Source organism: Ovis aries, chromosome 14, assembly GCF_016772045.2.
Source record: "Ovis aries strain OAR_USU_Benz2616 breed Rambouillet chromosome 14, ARS-UI_Ramb_v3.0, whole genome shotgun sequence".
Classification (NCBI taxonomy): domain Eukaryota; kingdom Metazoa; phylum Chordata; class Mammalia; order Artiodactyla; family Bovidae; genus Ovis; species Ovis aries.
The window spans coordinates 45253023-45269350 of record NC_056067.1 but is presented as its reverse complement, the minus strand read 5'-3'; the positions used below and the strand labels follow the sequence as shown (position 1 = coordinate 45269350).

Genomic DNA, 16328 nt, shown 5'->3' with positions numbered 1-16328 from the left:
CTTGCGCGTCCGCCGCCCGGCCTGGCCCAATACGGCGGCGGATCGCTGCTGCAGCCGCGGCCGCTTTCTATTTTTTCCCCCTTTTTTTTTTCCTCCTTTACTTGAGCTGCGCGCGCGCGGCGGCGGCGGCGGCGGCGGCGCGAGCCCGGGGCCGACGCGCGCGAGGGGGGGAGGGCAGCCCCTGGGGAGCGCGCGCGCTGTCTGTCTCCGACGGAGGGCGGGCGCGCGGGCTCAGGTCTCGGCTGGGAGAGAGGTTGCCGCCGCCGTCTCCGCGGCCGTCGCCCGGCACCCGCCGGCGGGCCGCCCGAGTGGAACGTGGGCCCGGATGGAACACCGGGGGATCTGGAATAAGGCCTCTGGTCGCCGAGGACGAGGCAGGCGGCTGGGTTTGGAGACAGTAAAGTAGGTCGGGGGGGAGGGGCGGGGGAGGGGGCGTTGGGTGGATGGAAGGGAGCGCGCACGCGCGCCCCCGTCGACCGGACTGAAGTGCGCGAAAGCGGATGCCCCGGGCGCATGCGCACGTCTGGGCGGGGCCGGAGCGCGCACGCGGGGCGGGGCGGGGCGGGGCGGAGCTAGCGTGGGGCACGTACTCCCGGCGGTGGAGTCGGCCGAGCCGGTCCTTTCCTCCTGGCTTCGGACACGGGTCCCTTGAGAGAAGTGGACGTGCTGCCTTTTGCAGACACCCACAGCAGCTGTCTGGGCTCCCCACCTCGCGCGGCAAAACAAATGCTTTCCTCCAGACTCAAGATTTGTGATCAGAAGTTTTATTAGTTTTACGAGATCATCAATAATTCCTCCAATTAAAAAAAAAAGTACAAAAACTACATACAAAATGTTGAGATCAGACGACTAAACTTTCCCGACTCAGGGCCAAGTTCTGCAAGGGAGAAAGAAAGATGGATATGAGCCAGGGAGGACTGGAGAAGAGGGTCCAGGAAGGCTTTCAGGGCCTTATCACTCACCTTCCTAAGCCTCCGCTCCCGGGAAGTCTGAGAGTCAGTCTCAGAGTAAGGGGGAGGCGCTGGAGGGTAGTAGGCCTCTTCTTCTTCCTCCCTGTAAGGCCTCCTCTCCGCTGGCCCCTTTTTCCTCAAGGCCTCTTCTAGTAGCCGCCCGTCATAGGGGGGGTCCCTGGATCTGGAGCCATCATCCCGAGGGTCCCGGGAGCGCTGGTAGCGGGCCCGAGAGTCAACATGAGGTTGGTCCCTAGGCCTGAAGTCATCGTAGTGGGGATCCCGGGAGTGTGGAAAGTGCCTGGAGTCGTCTTGGTCTTGGTCGTAGAGATCATCGCGGCTGCGACTTCGCGGAGGTGCGTAGCCCCGGCCTCTCCTCCCACTGCTTGGGGGAGATCTCCTCCCTGATTCAGCAGAACCTGGCCGTGTAAAGTCATCCAGAGCATCCACAGAGCGGGCTCGGGGCCGCCCCGCACCCCGGCTGTTCCCTGGCCGCTCCAGGGGGCCCTCTTGCTCCCACCGCCTGGAACTCCGGGGGGAGTGGTGACCCCATTCCTCATCCCTGATGGGGGTGAGGGCAGGGCCCCGTGAAGGCCGGGATCTCCAGTCGTCCTCGTGGAGAGAGGTGACTTCACTCATGGCTGTAGGGAAGGAAGATGTCTGTTACTGGTGGGAGGCGGTCAGGACCTAATGTCAGGAGCCCCGGGGCCCAGCAGCATCACTCACTTGGCTCATATGCTCTCAAGGGAGCCCCAGGCTTCTCACCTATTTAGTGATGGTCTGCAGGGTTCTGTACCCTTCACTGTGGCCATGGTAGGGAACGAGGGATTGTGTTCAGGACGTCGAGCAAGCGTCCCTGGGCAGTTATCAGGGAGACCTGCTTCCCCCGGCCCCCCAAGAATCCCTCAGATCCTGAGGCTTACCTCGTTCTACACGGCCACTGGGGGGCCCGGGTCGAGAAGGGTCGAAGTTGGCCAGCTCCTTCTCCATGTAGTACAGGACCCGCATGGAGTCGTCCTGCTGGTTGGCCTGAATCCTGTAGCCACTGCGGATCTCTAGGGACAGGAGTTGGAGGTGATCAGTTCCAGAGGTTGGATGCTGACCACCACCCGCCCCATAGGCATGTCCAACTTTGTAAGGATTGGTTCTCACCAGAGGTCACGCTGCTGTCTGTGTCACGAAGCAGGGGTACCTGGGAGCTGTGGCCACCAACTGGGGGAGATTGGCTGTCAGGAGCAAAACCCTGCATTCCCAGCCCCCTGCCCCCAATTCCCTCTTCCAACTCCAGACCCCTTAATGGCCAAAGGCCCAGCCTCCCTGCACCCCTCCACCTCCCACCAGCTACTCCTGGCTGTCCCCAGGGCCTCACCTGAGCTATTCCTGTCGAAGTCTCCAGAGTACCCGTTGTAGAGAGGGCCCATGGGGATCATGGCTGGCGGGGGCGGGGTCTTGGCAGGGGAGAGGTGGGCATAGGTGCTGGGGGCGTAAATGCTTGGGACGCCCGAAGTGGCAGCTTTGCCAGCAGCATATACTGGGGAGAACACACACAGCATGAGAAGGGCCCCAGGGGCCACATGCCTTCTCCCCAGTCCCCTGTTGAGGAGCTTTCCTGGGTGCTTGGTTGTTGCTATAGAGTCCCTGAGGTCAGAGGACATGAGCCGCGTTGAGTCCACACCTCCTGTGCCATTCCTCACAAGAGTTTTAGGATGGGAGGGTATACGCCAGCGGCCCCAGTCAGGAATGCCAGTTTGTTTAACAGTACAATGGTTTCCCAGCATCTGACAAGGTTTTACGTCAAACTCTGCTGCCAGCTTATCACAGGACATGGCCACCCTGGACCTGCGTTCTTCCAGAGCAGCAGGGACAGAGGTGTCTTATAAACACCCATGTGTTGGACCCACAAGCCAGAAACAAGTGTTCCCTTTGACATCCGAGCCCTTGCACTAGAAAAATGGATCATCTGGGGGCGGGGATCCCATGCCTGCTCCCCTTTCATGCCTGCTGGGTCCTCCCTGCAGGGTCTTCCAGACCCCGAGGTGATGGGAAGCCGTCTCGGGAGCCTCAGCATTCACTTCCTCAGCCAACCAGCAAAGCATCTCCTCCAGTGTTTCCACCTTGGGGGCCGCACCCATCCTGCCCTCGCCCGGTTCTAGGCTTGACAGCTCAAGGGCACATCCTCCCCAGCACCCTCCTCCCTGGGCAAGAGGCTGGGGTCTGGTGGCTGCTCTGAGGCAGAGTCACAGGCCTAGGGAAGATGATGGAACGCTCTGTGTAGGCCAAGCCCCACTGGGAAGGTGGAGTAGGGCGTCAGGCTCGGAAAGCTCCCTTCACCCCAATTCAGCTGGGCAGCAGAAGGCTCAGTGCTTACCCCCCCCCCCCCCACACCAAAGAAGCCCCTCAGCAGTTGTCGGATGTGCTGCTTTATAATTAGCTCTGGGAGTTGCTGCTCTAGGACGGCTCAGGAGGGCTGTGGCTGTGGCAGAAATAACAGGGCCTCTGGCAGGGAGTTAATGGGATCTCAGTTTCGGGGAGCAGGGTCTCAGGATGGAGGAAATGGGGCCCTGGGACTGGCATTCACAGTCCTGGTCCCTGCCTTAATTAGCGGGGTTAACTGCAAACTTGTTTGCAGCCCTGGGGGGAATCCCACCCCACCTGTGAAATGGACTAACACCCACCCCGCCAAGTAATAAGCAAGACACCCACAACTAAAAATGTTGAGAGGGAGGAGATGGCCAGCGCAGGCCTCCAGAGAGCAGTGGATTTGATTTCTCCAGGCAGAGGTGAAACAGGTTGCCTACTGCTGAGTTCAGTCAGTGACCAGAAAATTAGCCAGCATGGTCTGAGCCATGGCCCCGTGCTGGGCCCTGACACACAGCATTTCCCTTAATGTTCATGACACCCCGTGATGGCAGGACCCTGCAGAGAAGAAAACCAGCTGCTCACCTGAGGTCACATGGTGTGAGTGGTGGGGGCTCTAATTTGCATCCTGGCCCTCAGTCATTACCGATGCTGACAGCAGCGATGTCTGGCAGCTAGTGGGCGTGGAATGCTCTGTGTAGGCCAAGCCCCACTCTAAATGCGGGACACATCAGTTCACCGGATCCTGACTCATGCTGTACAGCGGGCTCTGCCGTGGCCCCATTTTACAGAGGAGGAAACAGAGGTTGAGAGGGGAAGTCCTTCAGTGGACTTCCCAACAGGTAAAGGGGTCCAACCAGGCCTCAAACCTCCACCTGCCCAAGCTTGTGATGACTGCCTATGATTTTAACCTGGACTGTGTTACACTGGAGTCACATCACGTGGAAACCTTAAATGTCAGGATGCTCACATACATCCATCTGAGCCACCTGGGTAATTCTTTCTACCACGTGTTCACTCTCGGCCTAGAAATGAGCAGGTGCCACGAGAGGGGGCGGGTCTGTCCCTCTTCTGGTCTCTCCTAGTCTAGGTGCTCCTAACACGGAAAGTTACTTCTTTCTAGCCGCCAGGGTCATCTGTCTGTCAACCAAAGATATGGTGAACCTGACAATGACGAAGGAAAAGGTGAGGCACCCTCACTGAGAACTAGTAGAGAAGTATGTTTTCACGGCCTACTTTCAGTACAAGGAACAAGAGAGCAGGTACGTCTGGGTCTAGAACTTCCATGTCAGAGTTGATGGAAATTTCCCCATAACTGAGTACAGAGGTGCTCTCAGGAAGGTAACCAGGGAACTGGCAGCACTGACCTCCACAAGCGGGGAAATGGGGCAGCAGGAGGGAGGGGGCGCTCTCTTCCTTTCCCGCCCCTCCTGTTTGCTTCTTCCCCCTCCACCTCGGGTCCCATGTCTAATCCCAGACCCTCTCTGATGTGCTCAGTTCAATTCAGTTCAGTTGCTGAGTCGTGTCCGACACTTTGCGACCCCATGACCCGCGGCACGCCAGGCCTCCCTGTCCATCACCAACTCCTGGAGTTCACCCAAACTCAAGTCCATCGAGTCAGTGATGCCATCCAACCATCTCATCCTCTGTCATCCCCTTCTCCTCCTGCCCGCAACCTGATGTGCTGGATGGTCCTTAAACAGCATCCGTGAAAAAATCCAGCATCCTTATGTGGATGTGGGTTGTTAAAGGGCTTAAATTTGGTGGGGCTGTAAACCTCGCTTGGTTTCTGACCTTTTTCAGTTCAGATTTTGTTTTTAAAAGGACTTTTACTTGCTGGTGAACAATGTTTTGTACTATTTGATTTTTTTTTTTTTTTAACCTTGTGCATAAATTATACCTTCAAAAGGAAAGACTTGAAATAAATCAAAACTAAAATAAGTGACGAGTTGAAGTATGTAAATGATCATGTAAAGTAGCAGGTCCTCCTTGGCCCACTTTGCCCCAAACTACTCCCCTCATGACCTCCAGAGTGACACTGTCCCAGGAGGCAGGCAGATGGGCGCCTCCTGCCCTTGGACCCAGGACAGACGCCGAGTGGGAGTAGATGCACGGCGGGTGAGGGGTACTCACGGGCCTCGGGGCAGCAGCACTTTTCCGGGCAGCAGGGGCACCTGACGTAGCAGCAGCAGGTATGGGGGCAGCACTGACACCAGCAGATGCCCAACAGGAGGACGACGAGGAAGGCCGCCAAGCAGACGACAACCACGAACAGCCAGTCTGCGGGGACATGAGAGCTGGCCCTGAGCCAGGAGGCCTGGGAGGGAATAGGGATGTGGGCACTGGGGGCGGGGGGAGGGGAGGGCGACGCCTGTCTGTAAAGCCCATCGGGGAAGCTGCAGCCCCAGCCCTTGTTGGAGTCTCCACGCCAGGGGCTGGGGTGCAGCCCCAGAGGGATGCCCGCTCCACTACAACCCAGGTCAGCCCCAAGGTTAGGGAACCCACCCTGGGCTCATCTGGACAAGGCAGTAAACGAGAGCAGACCTAGCCAGAGAAGATGGGCTGTAGCCTTGAGAGGGGACAGAGCCAGCTGCCCAGACCGCGAGCACTAGAAGAGCACCACAGGCACCAGTCACGGGAGCCCTCTGTCTACACCCCAGGCCCCTTGCCAGCCAGCCCAGCCCACAGCCCAGAGCCAGGCCGCTAGACGCCCGGAATCGGCGGGGTTATTAGTGGGGTCCGAGCAAACTGTGTTTAGAAAAGGGGGAGGATACTTAGAAGCGGTAAGTGGTATGTGGGGGGACTCCACCCCCGTACCTTCCATGGGCCCCGCCTGAAAACCAGGTAAGAGCTCGGCCACCCCCGAGGTCCTGCCTGGAGGGACAAAAGAGAGACAGATTATGCTGACCAGGGCCAGCCCAGGCCATCCCTGCCCTGAAGCCCAGCTCCAGGCTCATTAGGGTGGAGGCGTGCTCTGCAGAAGAGATGGGGTAGGTGCTAGGAGGGTCCTAGCATGCGGTTCCTGCCCTCCACAGCCCCGTCCCCTGTGGGTGCCGTCTTCCAGAAGGCTGTCTCACATGATTCACTCACTCACTGTCCCCACAGAGGAGTCTGTCGCCCAGAAGGGTGCCAGGACACATCCCGTGGGCTCAGGAGGTGGGATCTCAGTTTGGGATTCCATCTCTTCCACACACACACACAGTCCTACCATCCCAGGTAAAGATAGTCCTAGCCCATGAGGCTCAGGAAGACAGTGCACTAGGGCCCAGGAAAATGTCTTAACTGTATTGTAAAGTCTGAAGAAGAAAAGGTAACAATACTGAATACACAGTAATGAATGGTCTTTGTAACAATCTAACTGTAAGAGAATTTTTGGCTTTAATCTGGAGGAAGAGGCCCTTGAAAGCGACAGTGCCTACAGTCCAGGGGGCCTCCTTTGGTGGTCCAGTGGCTAAGACTCCAAGCTCCTGCTCCCGGTGCAGGGGCCCTGGGCTCTGTCCCGGGTCAGGGAACTAGATCCCACGTGCTACAACTAAGAGTTCGCAACTAAGAAAGACCCGTCGCAGCCAAATAAAAATAAATATTTTTAAAAGTGCCTTACAGCCCATAAAAGTCACAGTATGGCCCAGGTTCACTGCCAACCAAGGTCCCCTGTGCAGGTTTCCTGGCCCAGCTGGGGCCTCCTTTAGGTGCCACCCACCACTCTGTGCCGCACCGGTGCTGCATCTCCAGGGGTGTCCACACACCTGGCTGTACATCAGCACCCCATGTCGCCTGCCCCCAGGAGGAGGGGTCCAGCAGGTAAAACAGTGGTTCTCAAAGTGTGGTCCCATCCGGAGGCCAAGCCATGTTCCGGATAACTAAGCCACTGCCCTTTCTACTCTCCTTCAGTAGAGATACAGCGGAGCTTTCCTGAGGCTTCGTCACACATGATGATGTCATTTGCTCTGATGGTAATGCTTGTGTGCCAGTTTCAATTTCAAATATGTTAAGCAACTGTAAATGTAACCCACAAAAACTTAAACAAACCTTCTTTGAAATCCTCAGTAACCTGAGTGTAACTGGCTCCTGAGACTAAATTTTGAGACCTGCTGATGTCGACTGTGCATTTTCTGGAAGAACACGCGCGAGTTCTGTGGGCCGTGGATGCATGCGTTCTGTCACCCAGACGTGAACTCTTGTCACGTGATCTGAGCACCCTGGGGCGTGGTCCCCCATCATGTGTGCTCGTTCACACGTGTCACCTTGCATCATGCATGTGATGATGGCAATGTGTGGCCCAATAGCATGTCACATATAGCGCGTGCCACATGGGACTATATGTGTCGACTGAGAACACAGCATCTGGCTAACAGCAGCATCCCTTCCACGCGTGGCAGGGGGGCCTCACAGCGGGGCGGGGGCTGCTGGCGGGTATCCCACCCCACTCCTGGGCATGTGGGGGGGAGGGCTTGCTTGAGGGGAACACGAACTATGCAAGCCACACAGCACCATCCCAGCAGGGCAGAGGGACTCTGGGGTGAGATGTGGCCTTAGGTGGGGGGCGCGGGGTGGGAGTTGGCGGGGGGTGAAGCGGCCTCTCGATTACACACACCATCACCCCTCCTGGCTCAATGCCCATCCACCCTGACCATTTCTGTGCTTTTAAACACTGAGGCCAGGAAGGGGTAGAGGCCCCATTCCTTTCCACTCCTGGTTTGGCTCTGGCTTATTTGAAATGTTGTGGGGTGGGGGAGGGGGTCCCTGTCTGGGGTGCAGGGTACAGATAAGCCCAAGTGACTGGTGGTGCTGTGAGGGGAGAGCAGAGGAGGCGACAGAGCCGAGAGAGAGAGCAGGAGGGCAGAGGGCGGACACACAGCATAGCAGGAGAGGCCCATCTCCAACCCTGTCCCTCGGGGCCCAGACTCACCTAGGACGATGAGCTCTGCGTAGGCCTCGTTGTTCCCCTGGAGGTCCTGGGCCGAGACCACGGAGCAGTAGTACACACCGCTGTCCCCCCAAGCTGTCTGGTCGAAGGTCAGGTCAGCATCTGTGGCAGTGGGCAGTGGGTGGACAGGTGAGGGCCATGCAGGGGAGGGGCGCCTGGGGGGAAGGGGGTGGGGGCGGGGGGATTCAATCCCTCATCCTGAGGGCTTGACACCTCTCAGGCTCTGTTCTAAACCTTTCACATGGGGAACTTCAAGCAGGTTGTGAGGTGGGACTGTTATCTTTCCTGTCTCGGAGAAAAGAGCAGTCTCCTGAAATTACTGATGAATTGTACAGCTGTGGCGAAAACGGGGTGGTGGGCCGGGATGGTCTGATCCTACTCAGCTTACAGCCTCCACACCCCCCCATCCAGCCCCCTCCCCCCGCCCGCTGCTCCCTTCCCCATCCCACCTCTCAGAACAAAAGTCAACCCCCTGACACGACCTGCCTGCCGTGGAGCCTAGGGCAGACCCAGGGACTGGGGCCTGGGTAAGGAGGCAAAGATAAACAGGCCAGATTCCAGGAAGCAGGAGACTCCCGCACCCAGCAGAAGGCGGGGGTGTGAGGGAGAGACAGACCAGTTCCCTCCTCCATCCAGCTATCAGTCCCCACATTCCAGGTCAAGGCCCAGGGCTGGGGACGCTCCCCATGACACAGCCCCAGGCAAAGGGCCTGTTAATTACGGCGATAATGAAAGTCTTTCTGAACATCCGAACATCCGGTTTCCTCTCTACTCCTCAGGCCCTAATTAGTTAAATCCCTCAGCCATTCTGCAGGGTGGGGCCCTCTGGGCAACTCCACCTTGGGCCTGTGGCGCACAGGAGGTAGGAACCTTATGAACCGGCCAGAGACATCCTCACAGAGCATCCTCACACCCTTTCTCCCCAGCTGCTCTGGCTCCCGGGGACCTACCCACCACCTGCCCCACGGACCTCCAGCCCTTCCCCAGGATGGCTCAGAGGGCAGCCACTGTATGTGCCTCATTCTGTAGTACCCGGGCATCAGTCAGTCGCCAAAGGAATGAGAGAACCAGAGCCTTCTTCCTTCTTTGGAAAGAAGACCTCACATCCATAGTAAGACCTCCTTTCAGTGCCTATCTACACCATCCCAAGGGCTTCCCAGGTGGCTGAGCAATCAAGAATCCGCCTGCCAGTGCAGGAGATGTAGGTTCGATCCCTGCATCAGGTAGATCCCCTGGTGAAGGAAATGGCAACCCACTCCAGATTTCTTGCCTGGGACATCCCATGGAGAGAGGAGCCTGGTGGGTTACAGTCCATGGGGTGGCAAAAGGGTTGGATAGAACTTAGCGACTGAACAATGACAGCACGCCATTCCCACACCTTACCCTGGCCCACAAGGCCTTTGGAGCCATCTGACCCCTGGTTATCACACCAGCCTCATCCATACCGCTCTCCTCTACTCGCCAGACCCCACACACGCCGGCCTGCTCACTGTCCCCCACCATGTGCTGGGCCCACCCTGCTTTGGCGTGCACTCCGGCTGTTCCTCTGGCCTGGCTCTGTGTCCTCAAACCCTCACAGGGCTGGTTCCACCCCCCTGACACAGCTCCCCTGTCCTACTGCTAAATTCTATCAGCCTGCTTAGGGGCTGATTGGCCGTGAGCCCATCCCCAGGGGAAGGTGGGCCCCAGGCGAGCAGAGCCTGGAGTCCCCAGGCCCTGGTCAGTATCGGGAAAAGAACCCCTTTCCTCCTCACACTGACTTTGCTCAGTGTTCTAGACGCGTGGCTGTCCTCAACTAGGCGCATGATACAGTCATTCAGTATTTGAGGCATTGCATGCACCTGTTGCTAGAGAGCAACAGTTCTCAAAAGTGTGCTCCGTGGAGCCTGGGGCTCCCCCAGACGTTGTCACAGGGGGTCCCTGAGGTCAAAGTTATTTTCACCATAATAGTAAGATATTTGCCTTTTTCACTTAATCTCATGAGTGTAGTGTGGAGTTTTCCACAGGTTACTGGCTTGTGTTATCAGAATATTCTGAATGCAGAAGCTGCTTTGAGAATCCCAGCTTCTATGCAGCCAGACTGTAAGGAGATGTGCAAAAATATAAAAACAACACCATACATTTTCATTAAAGGTTTTTTTTTTGTTTTGGGAAATATGGTTATTTTTTCATAAAAGTATGTTATTTAGACTAATCTATAGTTTATTAGGGCTTCCCAGGTGGCGTGAGTGGTAAAGAACCCACCTGCCAATGCAGGAGACAGATGAGACATGGCTTCCATCTCTGAGTAAGGAAGATCCCCTGCAGGAGGGCATGGCAACCCATTCCAGGATTGCCCGGAGAATCCCATAGACAGAGGAGCCCGGAGGGCTACAGTCCATAGGGTTGCAAAGAGTCGAACACTTAGCATAGCACGTGAAGCGGCTTAGCACAGCACGCATACTTTATTATCATCATTAAAGAAATTTTTTTCAACTTCTCAATTTTCTAGCTGTAAAAACAAAGTTCTTTGCGGACCTCAGTAAGTGTGTAAAGTGACCCTAAGACCCACATGTTTGAGAACCACTGCTCTAGAGGACAGCTAGGAATCCCCACCCAGACAGGGCTCAAGCTCCTCACTGGAAAGAGAGACAAATAACAAATCTAAACATATTGTGCTTCAGATGGTGATGAGCAGTACAGAACTCAGACAGGAAGTGCCTCTGTCGTGGAGGTGGTGACTGAATTTAAAGTGACAGGAAGGTAGGGTGACCTTGGGCACTGACACTCTCCTTTATGGTCAAGCATCCAGCCCCCAGTTATTGATTTTTTACTGTGTTAGGTACCTTTGTCGGAGAAGGCAATGGCACCCCACTCCAGTACTCTTGCCTGGAAAATCCCATGGAGAGAAGAGCCTGATAGGCTGTAGTCCATGGGGTCACTAAGAGTCGGACACGACTGAGCGACTTCACTTTCACTTTTTACTTTCATGCATTGGAGAAAGAAATGGCAACCCACTCCAGTGTTCTTGCCTGGAGAATCCCAGGGACAGGGGAGCCTGGTGGGCTGCCGTCTATGGGATCGCACAGAGTCGGACACGACTGAAGTGACTTAGCAGCAGGTACCTTTGTATATATTCTTTCATGGAATCATCCTAAAGCTCTAACCTACATTCTCCCAAATCTTCTGAATTCTCTATAACACCCTCTCGGCCTATCGTTTCTTCCACTTGTATCTTTGAATCAGACTCTGAACGCACCTCTCTAAAACTAGAACCCTAGACCGGGGCCCTGCCCAAAGCTGGAGTGGGGATTGAAGGCAGCCTCTGCCCGCTCCAAGAGCTCCTATGCTGGGAGCTGAAATCTGGTCCTGTGGGCCAGATCTAGGCCTCAATGCGTTTTGTTTGGCCTATATGATGTTTTCAAAACTCACGAAAAACATGGCTTTCCGGCTTCTTTTGATCCGTTCTAAGGCCTGAGTTCACCTCCTTCCTCCCGGCCGCACCCTGTTCCCAGTCTGGGTCTGGTCCTGACATCACCTGGGCTGGGCATTGCTCTAATTGTTTTAGATATAGGGAGAAAATGCCAGGTCTCCAGCTGGGCACAGGAGCTGGGCTTCCCTCCACCTCCCTGGGCCTCTGACTCATTTGCACACAGCAGAGGCGGCCCTCATGATCTCAGAGGTCCCACAAGCTCCCAGGTCCAGAGCTACCAAGTGGGGGTGCACGTGGTTCCCAAGCAGCCTGAAGAGGTAGAAACGGCCCCGATCCAGGCACCCCATCACCCAAAGCGGGGAAGAACGGAAGTGGAAGCGGAACCACCCAAGCTGAGGCACACCACTCTGGCTTGCCCAGGACGACTTTCACTTTTAAAACCTGGGTGGCTAGTGACCCTAGAAACAGCGAAGGCAACTCTGCTTTTCTCCATCCTCAAAGCTGAAATGGAGGAAGCTCCCATGGCTACTGGGCTTCCTGAAGGGACATACACACAATGGATGTTTATAAATCACGGCCTGTATCAAACCCGGGCCCAGGGTTGAAAACCCAGGGCCTGTGGGCCTCTGGAGCAGGAAGAATCTGCCCCAGATGGAGCCCGAAGGTCACTCCAATGACGGACTCAGCAAAGGGGACACGATTCCAGGCAGCCTTCAAGGGCACTCTCAGTACGGGAGTTGTCCTGACAGTGCTGGCCGGTCATACCTGATCCAGGCTGGAGAAGCCCCTGGATTATGGGGTAGGGGCCTATAGAGGCTGAACCACCACCACCACCCTCCCCCGCCCTGGAAGTCTTTTATCCACAGGAACAGCTGCCCAAGGAAATTCAGGGCCAGCAGAGCTAGTCCCTCCCCGAAATAAGACTGAGAGGCTGGGTCCCTGCCCACGGTCCAGACAGACAGGGAAGGGGTGTGCTCTGAGGCCTGGTCTCCTGGGGTCTGCAAAGGGATGCCCCCTTCCCTCCTCTGCCCCCATGCCCATGATTAAAACACTCATCCTTTATCCCTTGCCCGCTGTTGCCCATCACCCTCCTCTCTGCCCACTGGATTCTTTAGGGCCCAGTCCCAGTTCCTCTTCAAATTATATTCACAGCAGTCTCGAATCATGATCACCTATCACCCAGGTGGGGTTTCTTTGTAGCACTCGGCGGCACCCTCTGAAATCCTCTTACTCTTTTGCTACTTGTTGCCTATTTCATCCCATGAAAGTATCACCTCCTTGAGTGCAGGGATCACCTGTCCTGATCACCTCTCTAGCCCCAGCAACTACCATAGCTTCTGGCGCTTAGATGATGCCCAATAAATGCCAAGTGAATGGATCAATGAATGAATCAGTTCCCCACCCCTAACCTGGTCCCAAGAGGCACCTCCTATGAGCAGGTGGCATGACAGTGAAGGACAAGGGCTAGGTTCAAATCTCAGTGCCAGACCTTTACTATGTGTGCACCAGGATGAACTATTTGATCTCTCTGTGACTCAGCTGTCCTGAGTGTAAAATGGGCATAAAGCACCTGGCAAGATATAGGCTTTCTCCAGTAATATCTCTCACTCCTTCAGTTCACTCCTGTTACCTCCTCCAGGTGGGTTCTTTGCTGACCTTCCTGGGTAAGGAACCTGAGGGGTTACTAGCTTGGAGACTAGGCCCCAAAGTGCTGACTTATAATCCCACTAGCTCTGTGACCCTGTGCAAGTCACTTTAACTCTCTGGGTCTTTGTAAAGTGAGTGTCACAGAAGCTACTTACTCCATTATTATCATCTAAATGAGCTAATTCACATCAACCTGGATTAGAGCCTGGCACACAGGAGGCCTTTTATAGGTTATTAATTATACGCGTGCGTGTGTGCTAAGTCGCATCCTGCTCTTTGTGACCTATGGACTGTAGCCCACCAGGCTACTCTGTCCATGGGATTCTCCAGGCAATACTGGAATGCGTTGCCATGCCCTCCTCCAGGGGATCTTCCCGAGCCAGGGATCGAACCTGTGTCTGCTGTAGCTCCTGTATTGCAGGGGACTCTTTACCACTGAGCCACCAGGCAAGCCCCTGTTACTTACATAAATTTTACTTATTGTTGACGATATTACAAGTATTATTACAGAACCCCTGCCTCTCTCTCCATGACCCACTTTTCTTTACCTTTAAGCACTTGAAAGTATGTGTTTATTATTGTTGTTTAGTTGCTAAGTCGTGTCTGACTCTTTCGTGACACCATGAACCATAGCCTGTCAGGCTTGTGTTTGCCTTATTTGTCTGTCTCACCGGAATTCAAGCTCCAAGAGGGAAGGCATTTGCTAATTTTGTTTACTGCTGTATTTCCAGGGCCTCAAGTGGTGCCTGGTATACGTTAGGTGCTTGATAAATCTTTGCTGTTAAATAAAGGGATGGATGGATGGGTAGAAGAAAGGATCCATCCCTTGGCCAGTGCTTTCAGGCATCTATGCTGATGAACTTCTAAGAGGGAGCCAACACCAAAACTCAAGCCCACCCCGTCCAATCCCCTGCCCACGTACTTCCTGTGATGGTGATCCTTCGGCCCTGATAGTAGTCTCCCAGGGTCACGGCATTGCCCTGCTTGGTGGCCACAACCCTGACGGTGCGTGCGCTGTCCTGGCACTCCACGTAGGGGTTGTAGCCTGGGTTACCAGCCGCCAGCTGGGCGTTGAGCTGGTTATCAACACTGGCAGGAGAGAAGGCATCAGCGATGCGGTCCCGGCAGAAAGACTTGTACTTCCAGATCACGATGGGTGGCGTGGGGGTCGCGGTCAACTGGTAGGTGCAGGGCAGGGTCACGGGTTGGAATAGGATCACCACGTGGTAGGGGTCTGACACGGTCACCTGGACGGCGCTGGTGGGGGCTGAGGACAAGAAGAGAGTCAGCAGAGGGACCGCTGTGAGCGCAAGGAAGCACTTCAGCAGGAAGAAGCCACCCCACTTGTCACATCACTGACATTTACAAGTGTACGGTTTTAGAGAGTGCCTGGCACGCACTGCTCCTTAATCCTCAAGGCAGCTCTGATAATCATGCCCATTTAAGAGACCCAGGGGGCTTAAGTGGCCACTGCAAGGTCACACAGCCAGATTCCTTGGAACATCCTGTCCATTCCTCTAACCAGAGCGCAGCCTCTGCAGAGCTCAGCTTTCAGTCCCCTCTTCCCTTGGCCACCCTCTCATGGAAAGGGTCTGCGGCCTGTACAGACAAGCCCAAATGGCGCCCCCAAAAGCCCACAGTGCTCGAGACCCACTTTCAAAAACAACCAAGTGTTGCAAGTTCCTCCGGGTTTTGTGAATTGGTGGTGGGGGGGAGGAGAGGGAGGGGGGGCCGGCGGGGGATTCTGGAGTTGTTTGGATTGCTTCCCATACAGTAGCTAAACCCCTAAGTTATGTCACCACCAGCCTTTCACCCTGCTCTACCCAAAGCCATCTCAAATGAATATGCCAAAACTGCTTGCTGAAAGATAAAGTCCCCCTGAAACCCCCTGCCCAAACAAACATCAGATCCAGCAGAAGATGGTTTCCAAGTTAGTTCATAAGGCCGTTTCACCGGACTCTTACTCAGATATTCTTACGACATGACTGGGTTAGGGGGTGGGGAATTTTCAATACCGCACCCACTCGACGCCTGGGCGCTGCTTCTTGATCTCACCCCCTAGGAATCGCCCGATCCAGCCCTCAGGTGCCTTCTCCCTGTTACCCCAAGACTCAGAAATCTCGACCCGCTACCGAATCCTCATCCCCGCCTTTCTCAGTGATCCGGTGGTCCTTCATCCCTACCCCACAAAGGGTCCCATTCTCCCTGCGGCTCCCCGGTTCGCAGTCCCGGGAGTTTCACTTCCTGTTATCTCTGAACAAGGGCGGAGGAGCGCTCTCAGGCACTAACAGAGAGTTCTTCTCCCCCCGGCGCACAGGGATCTCCGGGGACCTTGCGGATCAGGTCTTAGTCTCTGCGCTCCCCCTCCCCCAGTTCTCCCGCCTCCCGGGCGCTGCGGAACTCCAGGCATCGCCCCTCTATAGTGCCCTCCCGGCGTCCCGCAGCACCAGGGTCCCCGCGCTCCGTACCTGTGCCCAAGGTGCTCAGAAAAAGCCACACGAAGACCACCGCGCCCCAGCTCAGGGTACCCGGGCAGGACTCCAGTCCCCCGGAGAACGGGCGGGCCAAAGGCGCCATCGCGGCCGTCTGGGCGCGACGCGCCCGCGCGTCCCCTCCCAGGTACCGGGAGGGTAGGGGGCGCGGCCCCCACCAAGACTGGGAGGGGTGCCTGCTCCTCCCCTTCCCGCTTCCGCTCCTTGTCTCTATTCCAAGCCCACTCTACCCTAATCTAGGATTTTTAACTAGAGGGAACATCGTAGATGAAGAGCACGCGTCCAGCTTGCAGGGAGAAACTTGCTTGTCCCACTGGGGCTCTGCGAGCCTCTCCACCCCCCCGTGGCTCCGGGGAATGGATCGGCCCAGGTACACAGGGTGAGAGCGGAGGGCAGGGATCGGGGGTGGGCGGCGGGGAGGGGCTCCTCCACCTCCCTCCCCGGAAGTGGGCTGACCCAGGTGCGCTCCGGCCCAGAGGGTTGGAACCAAGTGACCAGCCCGCCGGGAGGGCGGTTGAAGACCAGGGATCGCGGTCCGGCCC

The 16328-nt window shown here is 56.1% G+C and overlaps 1 protein-coding gene and 1 long non-coding RNA gene across 3 annotated transcripts; one reads left to right on the top strand and one right to left on the bottom strand.

Annotated features, from left to right (window-relative positions):
• Positions 1 to 36: 36 nt before the first annotated feature.
• LOC132657687 (uncharacterized) lies at positions 37 to 5249 on the top strand. Its single transcript, XR_009596198.1, has 2 exons — positions 37 to 402; positions 4806 to 5249. It is a non-coding gene; the product is annotated as an uncharacterized LOC132657687 (long non-coding RNA).
• On the bottom strand, positions 749 to 15893 carry LSR (lipolysis stimulated lipoprotein receptor). Of its 2 annotated transcripts, XM_027977404.2 has the most exons (10): positions 15763 to 15893; positions 14217 to 14561; positions 8218 to 8337; positions 6126 to 6182; positions 5442 to 5588; positions 2320 to 2481; positions 2103 to 2162; positions 1874 to 2005; positions 963 to 1591; positions 749 to 877 (listed from the first exon to the last, which is right to left on the bottom strand). In XM_027977404.2, exons 1-10 carry the CDS (start codon positions 15869 to 15871, stop codon positions 842 to 844), a joined length of 1797 nt encoding a protein of 598 aa, XP_027833205.1. In that variant the 5' UTR covers positions 15872 to 15893; the 3' UTR covers positions 749 to 841. The 2 variants fall into 2 exon arrangements, with proteins under 2 accessions (XP_027833205.1, XP_027833206.1); XM_027977405.2 differs by lacking the exon at positions 6126 to 6182.
• Positions 15894 to 16328: the final 435 nt, after the last annotated feature.

Bases quoted from the DNA above. Each gene is read 5' to 3' on its own strand.
- LSR (XM_027977404.2), bottom strand. From the start codon at position 15,871: ATGGCGCCTTTGGCCCGCCCGTTCTCCGGGGGACTGGAGTCCTGCCCG. The intron at 6,183-8,217 runs GTGAGTCTGGGC...TTGTCCCTCCAG, and splicing joins CGCAGAGCTCATCGTCCTAG to GCAGGACCTCGGGGGTGGCC. The intron at 878-962 runs GTGAGTGATAAG...TCTCCCTTGCAG, and splicing joins GGGAGCGGAGGCTTAGGAAG to AACTTGGCCCTGAGTCGGGA.